Here is a 9,560-nt window from a genome sequence, read left to right as displayed (position 1 = left end):
ACGGACACGGGTGGCTTCAGCCAGGACTTGTCGACTCAGGGAACGTCCCAGTCCCTTCATCCACGTCAATTCTTTCATGAGCGGCCTCCAACTCGCCTTACACAGGGGGGTGACCCTGAGGCCATCAGGGGCCTCTCCTGAACCCATCACTGCGAACACCCCTCCCACCCGCCTAGCAACCGTCTAAAGCAGTGGTTCTCAACCTTCTGGCCCTTTCAATACAGTTCCTCATGTTGTGACCCAACCATAACATTATTTTCGTTGCTACTTCATCACTGTCATGTTGCTACTGTTATGAATCGTCATGTAAATATCTGATATGCAGGATGGTCTTAGGCAACCCCTGTGAAAGGGTCGTTCGACCGCCAAAGGGGTCGCGACCCACAGGTTGAGAACCGCTGGTCTAAAGGGCCAGTGTGGGGTAAGACCCTGGCGGCCCATCCCCAGCCCACCTCACACTCACTCTGGCTCAGGGCAGGTTTCTATTCATATTTTATTTTCCCATTTTTTTGTGTGGTTTTTCTTTCAGTTTTTATTAAATAAAAGCAGAAGGAGAGGGGACCTGCGGTCTCTCAGGCTGTGGGAGAGAGCCGGGGCCTCCCCTCCCTCTGTTCAAGGTGCACTGCGCAGTGGGCTTGAGTGTAAGCTGGGCGGGGAGAGCAGCTGGAAGTGCTTGGAGAGGTCAGAGGTCAGGGCCTGCGACTCATCCACACCTCCCAGGAAGACTCAGTGGGCAGGGAGGGAGCCTCCTGGACCCTGACTGGGGCTTATCCTGAGGGCTAAGGGCTGGCAGGGCCAGGGCCTGTGCTTCAAGCCACAAGGTGGGCCCCCAGGCTCGGCTCCTAACCGCCCCCCCCCCCAGGAGGAAGGCGTGGCCACGTCCATCCGTTGGAAGGTGCAGGGCTGCAGGCTGGGTGGCTGGACCCTCACTCGTGGACGTCCCAGATCTCAGACAGCAGAGGCGGCAGCTTCTTGTCCTGGAGCCGCAGGGCGAAGACCTGCTCCGAGTGCACGGAGCTGAGCGTGCGCAGGCTCACCAGCTTCATCAGCATGCGGGGGAAGCGCAGCTGGTCCTGCGGGCAACAGGAGGACGGTGGGCGCTGGCCAGGCCCTGCGCTGTGAGGCTCTGGCCAGCCCACCAGGAGGGCCCCCTCCCCAGGCTGAGCCAGGAGAGCAGAGGCCAAGGAGAGCATGGGGACCCCGCCCCTGTGCTTGGACTCGGCGAGCTCCTGGGTGAGGGGACAGGGCCTGGGCACAGGCTCTGCTGAGAGGATATGGGCCAGAGCTCAGGGTGCTGCCAGGGGGGGCCCGGGAGGCAGACAAGCCAGGCTCAGACCAGGAGGGAGGACCCCGGCCCCAGCTGACCCCACGCGGGTCTGGACTTGCTGGGCCTCCCAGACCCCAGGATTGTGTCTCCTCTGCAGGAGGGGGTGGGGGAGGAGCCGAGCTGGTACCTGCGGCCTCTTGATGCGCGTGTAGGAGAGCAGCGCCTCCACGTAAGGCTGTTGCAGAGCCTCCACGCGGCTGGGCTCCTGCACGTTGGGGCGGTCGGCTGAGAAGATGTTGATGGCGATGAGGAGGGCGTACTCGGCGTCGTCCAGGCCCAGCCGCCGCATGGCCCGGGAGAACTCGAAGATGGGGTTGATGAACTCCACTTGCAAGCCTGCGGGGTGGGAGGCAGAGGCCCCCCGATAAACACGCCGCCCGAAACCGGCCCCCACGCCCGGCCTGACACTGCCCAGCGGGATGAGGAAGACAGCGGCCGTTCTCGTGTTCCCGTCACCCCCGCTCGCCCGTGTCCCCACTGCCTGGAGAGTGCCTGGCACGGAGCAGCTGTGCCATAAACCTGCCCCGAGTGAGGGAACGAGGACCGAGGGCGGCCGTTTAGGCAGCAATTGCTACGCCATCACCACCTGCACTTCTCGGGATCTCTCCGCAGGAAAAGGAGAGTTTGAAGCCCAGGTCACAGTGTGTCACCCCCTGCCATGGCTTCCACTGCTCTCAGTGGAACTCATTCCCAAGAGGGACTCATTCATTCATTCATTCGTTCGTTCATTCATTCATTCATTTGTCAAACTTCCTTGGGTACCTACTACATGCCAGCGGAGAGAGCCATTTACAAGCCAAAGTCCGTGCTCTGTGGAACTCACATAGGGGCTGAGGGGACAGTTAACAGACAGATACGTCGCCTCTCCAGCCTGTGAGGCGGCGGTGACGTCTAGAGATCAAGGGAATGCCGGGAAGGGTAAGGGGGCCTCTGAGAATCATGTCAGCGTCTCGGACAAGGCGGTCGCCCGAGGGGGACGCTGTGGGAGGGCCTCAAGTGGAGGGGGACCTTTGAGCAAGGACCGGAAGGAGGAGAGGGAGCGAGTTACGAGGAAGTGAGTGTTCCAGGTGGGGTACTACCATCTGTTCTGCCCGAGCCTGCGTAGCTTTTTGGGCCACGAGACATTCAGTGTTAAAATTGGGAAGGCCCTGCGGGCGTGGCTCTGTTGGTTGTAGCATCAACCCGGGGTTTGATCCCCGATCAGGGCGTGTAACGATGGATGTGTCTCTCTCCCTTTCTCTCTCAAATCAATAAAAACATATCCTCGGGTGAGGATTAAAAAAAAAAAATTGCCGAAGCCAGTTTGGCTCAGTGGATAGAGCGTCAGCCTGCGGACTGAAAGGTCCCGGGTTCGATTCCGGTCAAGGGCATGTACCTGGGTTGTGGGCACATCCCCAGTGGGAGATGTGCAGGAGGCGGCTGATCGATGTTTCTCTCTCATCGATGTTTCTGACTCTCTATCTCTCTCCCTTCCTCTCTGTAAAAAATCAATAAAATATATTAAAATAAATGAATAAATAAAAATTGGGGCCCTAGCTGGTTTGGCTCAGTGGATAGAGCGTTGGCCTGTCGACTGAAGGGTCCCAGGTTCGATTCCAGTCAAGGGCACATGCCTGGGTTGCGGGCTCGATCCCCAGTAGGGGGCGTGCAGGAGGCAGCCGATCAATGATTCTCTCTCATCGCTGATGATTCTATCTCTCTCTCCCTCTCCTTTCCTCTTTGAAATCAATAAAAGTATATTTTTTAAAAAATTGGGGGGGGGGGAAACCACCAGAAAACACACACACACACACACACACAAAACAGGGGGAAAAAATGGGAAGGAAGCCAGGATAAGCTGGTACCCTAGTTCTGGGCAAAGGGACCAGCAAGTACAAAAGCTCTGAGGCGGGAGTACCTTTGATGATTCAAGTAAGAAAGAGGAGACAGGAGGACAGGAGGAGAGTGAGTGAGGAGAGGGGGCAGGGGATGAGGAAGGAGAGGCCATGGAGCCAGACCCTGCAGGCCCGTGGTACACTTTCCTCCCAGGGGATGGGAGCCAGGGAGGGTTCAGAGCAGAGGGACGCGAGCCGACAGGGTGTTAATACTGAGCAGGGGTGGAGGTAGGAGACCAGTGAGGGACCCCTGCCGTGGGCTAGGGAGGCAACGGAGGCCTGGACTGTGGCAGTGGCAGAGGATGGGGGGCTGGGAGGAGTGGTGGGACCCCAACCTTTCCTCCAGCCTTATCTCTGCGCTCCAGCTGCCAAGGCTTCCTTGTAGTTCCTTAAAACTTCCCAGCTCTTCTCCACCTCAGGGCCTTTGCACATGCTGACACCCTCCCCGCTGTGCCCTGCTGACCACCTCCTACTTAAAGGGTGACTGACTGTCCTGGGTGATGGGAGGGCCGCGCGTTCGAGGAAGGGAAGAGGGGGTGAGAGGCAGACACCGGGGAGTACAGGCAGGACTTCCTGAGAAAGACCAGAGGCCGAGAGAGGCCTCTGCACGTGCGGTTCCCGTGGACAATGCTACTCCCACTCCCCCACCCCCGTTTTCCTAGGCGAGGCCTCTCAGCCCTCAGCTCGCCTGCACTTCCTCCAACAAGCCCACGCCCACGAGTTAAGTGCTCTGAGAGAGAGGGCAGGGACTGGGTTGCCCCACATAGCTGCGTAGGCTGCACACTTCACAATGGACTGCGAGCCAGCCGCCCTCGGGTGGGGCCGGGCTGTGGGTGGACAGAGTGTCTTTCGAGCCCCACCAAGATGCCTTCTGGGATAGCAGGGCCCTCTGTCTCCTGCTGCACTGCGTCCCAGTGGGCAGCGTCAACCATCAATACACGTGCTCTTGCCCTAACCAGTTTGGCTCAGTGGGTAGAGCGTCGGCCTGCGGACTAAGGGTCCCAGGTTCGATTCCGGCCAAGGGCATGTACCTTGGTTGCAGGCACATCCCCAGTAGGGGGTGTGAAGGAGGCAGCTGATCAATCTTTCTCTCTCATCGATGTTTCTAGCTCTCTATCCTAGTCCCTTCCTCTCTGTAAAAAATCAATAAAACATATCTTAAAAAAAAAAATACACGTGCTCTTACCGTACTGCGGGGGGGGACTCAATCCTCACCCCACTTTTTTTTTACGATTTTTTTACTGAGAGAGGAAGGAAGAGGGAGAAAGAGAGAAACATCCATGTGATGTTTCTGCACGCCTCCTGCTACCGGGGATCAAGGCTGCAACCCGGGCATGTGCCCGGGTTGGGAACCGAACCGGCAACCTTTCGGCTCACCCCACTTTAGAGATGGAAAAACGGAGGCTAGGACAGGGACGAGGCAGCCGAGGTCTCCCAGGCCAGTCTCCCCACCCTGCCCCGCCCCCCCCCCCCCGCTGCTCTCGGCCGTACCTGCGCGATGGAAGTCGTCCTTGCTGTAGGTGAAGTCCTTCAGGAAAGTGATGCACTCCGTCTCATGGTTGTAGCGCCTGGCCGTCTCCAGCAGCATGATCTGAGGGGGCAGCAGGGAGGGGGGCAGGCAAGGGCGTGAGGAGCCCCTGGGACCCCTTTGGCCACCAGTCCCTCCTCTCCTGCCCTGGAAGGGGGCCCGATCTCACCAGGATCATCCCTGGTCCCTCTGCCCCTCTCCCCTCAGTCCCCCGTTCTCAGCCACAGCAGCCTGCAGTCAGCACGCTGGACGCCCCAAGCTCTCTCCCTCCTCGTTCCAGCTCGCACAGCGCCGTCCGCTCAGGACACGCAGGCGCAGGGGAGGGCTTTGTGTGTTTTGTTCATTGACAGGTGCCCGGCACTTCGAATGGAGCCTGGAACACACTAGGCCAGCCGTGGGCAAACTACGGCCCTCGGGCCGCATCCGGCCCGTTTGAAATGAATAAAACTAAAAAAAAAAAAGACCGTACCCTTTTATGTAATGATGTTTACTTTGAATTTATATTAGTTCACACAAACACTCCATCCATGCTTTTGTTCCGGCCCTCCGGTCCAGTTTAAGAACCCATTGTGGCCCTCGAGTCAAAAAGTTTGCCCACCCCTGCACTAGGCACTCAATCCTTATTTGTCACCATTGTTTTGGCTCAAATGTCATCAACTCCTAATAGGCTCTCTGGCACCTTCTCTCAAGTGTGTCCCTCCAGCCTCAGCTCATTTCCTTTCTCCCCTTCGCCCGTGGGAACCTCTGATGACCTTGTTTAGTATTTTGACATTCCTCCATAAGAGATAGGCCCACAGCCCTAGCTGGTTTGGCTCAGTGGATAGAGCATAGGCTTGTGGACTGAAGGGTCCTGGGTTCGATTCCAGCCAAGGGCACATGCCTGGGTGGCGGGCTCGATCCCCAGTAGGGGGCATTCAGGAGGCAGCCGATCAATGATTCTCTCTCATCATTGATGTTTCTATCTCTCCCTCTTCCTTCCTCTCTGAAATCAATAAAAATATATTTTTAAAAAAACCGCCCTAGCCAGTTTGGCTCAGTGGATAATCAGCCTGCGGACTGAAAGGTCCCGGGTTCGATTCCAGTCCAGGGCACATACCCAGGTTTCGGGCTTGATCCCCAGTGGGGGGCATGCAGGAAGCAGCCAATCAATGATTCTCTCATCATTGATGTTTCTCTCTCTCTCTCCCTCTCCCTTCCTCTCTGAAATCAACCAAAATATATTAAAAAAAAAAAAAAGGATATAGGCCCACAAAGGCAAGGACTAGGGGGATGGTGCTTGTCCTAAGGCTTATTTCGCAGGCGGGTGGGAAGGGAGGGCCGGCTGTTACCTCAATGGTAGACGCCTTTAGGAGGGCGATCTGGTCCTCACGGCCCAGCTGCAGGAAGCCGGGCACCTGCTTGGCAAAGTCCACGATCTCCTGGACTGAGATGATGGCCAGCTCCGTGAAGTGGGCGAAACGCTGCTGGCGGGCATCGCGGGACTGGGGGTCTGCGCCCAGAGGCCAGGGCTGGGACATGGGAGTGGGGTGGGGAGGCAGGGTGGGAGTTATTCTCTGGACTCTTCCCAAGAACCCAAGGCCAGGCGGGCACCTTGAGGCAAAGCCTGCACCCCGGGAGCTCCTCCTCTCCCAGCCCCTGCCCTCCGGAGCCTCATTCCCTTCCCACGCCAGGCCCACCGCCCCTCAAGGCCACGCAAGGGGCAGTACCGTGACTTTGGGCTGGTCGGAGAAGGAGCGCTTGTTGCATTGCAGCTGGGCCGCCACCAACTGCTGGATCATCAGTTCCTGAGCGGCTGTTAACTGGACACCCTCGCCTTCCCCGGGGCCCTGGCCACCCCCGTCGGACCCTCCAGGGGAGGCCCCAGGCCCAGAGGCTGAGCCGCTGCTGACTCCGGGCGCCGAGGGGGACTGCTGCTGCTGCTGCTGCTGCTTCCGAATCTTCTTCTTCCGGATCTGCTCCTCCGAGAGGACGCCTGTGGGGAGATGCAGGCCTCAGCGGAGGCCCCAGGGCTGGGCAGCGGCCAGGCTGGCACTGCTCCCTCGCGGGCACTCACACTGCTCCCTCATCCCGGCCTCCTTGCACTTGCGCAGCCGGCACTGCTGGCACTTGCGGCGCATGAAGGCGTCCATCTGGCAGGTTCCACCGCCCCGGCAGGCATAGCGCCCGGCCCCGCCTCGGACCACACTGCGCCGGAAGAAGCCCTTGCAGCCTTCGCAACTGAGCACGTTGTAGTGGAAGCCGGAGGCCTTGTCCCCGCACACGCGGCACAGCTCGTGGCCCAGCATCTTCGGAGCAGGGCCCTTCTTGCGCTTGCGCTCTGGCTCCTCTGCGGGGTCTGGGATGACTGGGGTGGGTGGACAGAAGCCGTGAGAGAGTCACAGAAACAAACCAGCCAGAGAGACAGGCCCGTGAGCGAGCAGAGGGAGTACGAAGGGAGACCCAGGGAGATGGCGATTCCGAGGGGCAGATGTGTATGTCAGTGAAACCCAAGAATGAATCACAGTGAGAGGTGTCCAGGAGGAGAAGAAAAAATATCAACAAGAAATCAGAGCCTCCTTGTCCTCATTTCTGATCTTTCTCTCTTCCTGGATCCCTCCCCCAGCTTCCCGTACCAACTCCCAAATGGTTCCTGGACCCCGTTCTCACCCACGCTGCAGGCTGAGCCGACCCCATCACTGCCTGGGACATCAGGGTCCGGGCCCCCAGGCCACGGCTCAGGACGCTCCTCCTTTACCACGGGTTTCGAAGAGGGGGCGCTGGGCTGAGGGGGGACATTTCCTGAGAGAGGGAAGCATAGTGAGTTTCTCTGGACAAGTGTGTGATGGAGCAGTGGGCTGGGCTGGGAAGGGGCTCACTCACCAGGCAAGGGGGTATTCTGGGAACTTGAGGTCGGGGTGGACATGGTGGGGGTCACGGAGCAGCCTGCAAAACACAGGGGGCCGGAGAGCCTTGTGGGCCAGGGAAGTTCAGCCACAGGTCTTGAGGGGGCACACCTTCCTTCCAAGGTTCCCAGATCCCTCCCTTAGGGCATACAGAACCCAACCCCAGCCCCCCAATTCTAACAGGGCCCGCCCCTTCTACTTCAGGACAGTCCCCAGCTTGGCCTCAAGCCACGTCCTCAGCTAGATCCCGCCCGCCCCCTGTAGGCCCCCTCAACTCCAGGCTCTGCCCAGGTCCTGTCCCTTCTTACAACTAAGTTTCTTTTTTCTAAACGTGTTGCTTATATTTTATTGATTTTTTTACAGAGAGGAAGGGAGAGGGATAGAGAGTTAAGAAATATCTGATGAGAGAGAAACAACTCAGCTGCCTCCTGAGAGAGAAACAACAATCAGCTGCCTCCTGCACACCCCCACTGGGTATGTGCCCCCAACCAAGGTACATGCCCTTGACCGGAATCGAACCTGGGACCCTTCAGTTCGCAGGCCCATGCCCTATCCACTGAACAAACCGGTTAGGGCTCATCCCACCTATTCTTAACCATCCTACTCAGCGGAGGAAGAAAACCCATCTCTCATTCTATCTACCCCCACCTCCTCCCATTATGCTCCGCCCCCATCCTTTCCACCTCCCAGGTTGCACCCTCACTCCTCCCATCAAGTGCCTGCCAATCACTTTGCCCCGCTCCATCGGTGCCCTTCCCCCCAGACCCCGACCCCTCCCCTCCCGTGAAGCCCCGCCCCCGCCCCGCCCACCAGGGCCGCCCCCACACCTCTCTCCAGGTCCCGCCCCTCTCCAAACACCAGTGGGGGGCGGGGCTCATGGCTGCGCGCGAGGGTCTCGTGGGCGGTCTCTCGCGGGGTCTCCTGCTCCTGTTGCCCTGGAAACAGCCGGGGGCGACGCGAGCTACGGAAAGGAGGGCGAGAAGGAGAGAAGGGCTGAGCAAAGAAGTGCGGGGAACTCCGGGAAGCCCCGGGCTTGGGGCGCTCCCCGCATCTTCCCACACTCGGATGCACCTGCGCCTGTCCCTTTACTCTGCTTCTCTTTCTCCTCTTCTGTGTCCCCTGTACGCCACCGCCGCTCCGGTCTTCTCAAAAGTAACTTCGCCACTTCTTCCGGCAACCCCACTGTGCATCACTTCCGGCAAGGGGAGGGGAGTCGGGGATGACGGACTTCCGGTCCGCCTAGAACTAGCCAAGTCAGTTGCCCCGCAGGGCATTCGTGCACCCTTTGGAAGTTTACCCTCCGGGCAGGTCCACTAGAGGCAAAAGCGTTCCGGACTCATTCCGTCAGACGTGGCCAGTGCCAAACCTCCCCGCCAGGCGCCGAGTGTCTTTCTGGGCTCCCGGGAAAAGACTTACTCGGCATATATCTCCCCAACCAGAGCTCCTTTTCGCACAGGACTGAGTTCAAGCACGTTTGTCCCTTTTTGGTTGTTCTAAGTTTTCTCAATTTGGAGGTGCTCTGATTATTAGTTTTAAATAATTTAAATTACAAACCTTGACCCAGAATAAAAACATTTTTTAAATATCTTAGTGATAGGAAGAATTAAAATACCATAGCCTTCTCCTAGTAAAAAAGATACAACTAATAGCTTTTAAAGAAAACTCAGAATACTTGACCAGGTAAAAGATGGAAGTTGTTCCAAAGTCTTCTCCTCCCCATGATAATCAGCTCTATATTGAGCATGTATACATTTTGTAAAAACGGGAGTGTCTGACCCATGATTTTTGTAGCTTGTTTAGTCCATCTGGCATGGCCTTGAAGCCGTGACGTTTTTCACCTGAGGATGTTACCATTAAAACGAGTGGTTAAACCCAGCTGGTGTGGCTCAGTGGTTGAACATGAACCTATGAACCAGGACAGGAGGTCAGGGTTCAAGTCCGGTCAGGTC

General features: G+C 57.9%; 1 protein-coding gene across 1 annotated transcript; it reads right to left on the bottom strand.

Annotated features, from left to right (window-relative positions):
• Window positions 1-475: 475 nt before the first annotated feature.
• Window positions 476-8,804, bottom strand: NR1H2 (nuclear receptor subfamily 1 group H member 2). Its single transcript, XM_070401921.1, has 10 exons — window positions 8,683-8,804; window positions 8,439-8,572; window positions 7,589-7,651; window positions 7,376-7,507; window positions 6,783-7,073; window positions 6,436-6,701; window positions 6,058-6,237; window positions 4,693-4,792; window positions 1,455-1,663; window positions 476-1,073 (listed from the first exon to the last, which is right to left on the bottom strand). Exons 3-10 carry the CDS (start codon window positions 7,629-7,631, stop codon window positions 927-929), a joined length of 1,368 nt encoding a protein of 455 aa, XP_070258022.1. The 5' UTR covers window positions 7,632-7,651; window positions 8,439-8,572; window positions 8,683-8,804; the 3' UTR covers window positions 476-926.
• Between the last annotated feature and the right edge of the window lie 756 nt (window positions 8,805-9,560).

This window comes from Myotis yumanensis, unplaced genomic scaffold (assembly GCF_028538775.1).
Source record: "Myotis yumanensis isolate MYYU_CA2020_CCGP unplaced genomic scaffold, mMyoYum1.0.hap1 SCAF_23, whole genome shotgun sequence".
Taxonomy (NCBI): Eukaryota; Metazoa; Chordata; class Mammalia; order Chiroptera; family Vespertilionidae; genus Myotis; species Myotis yumanensis.
Note: the sequence above shows the minus strand (reverse complement) of the source record. Positions and strands in the feature narration are given on the sequence as shown.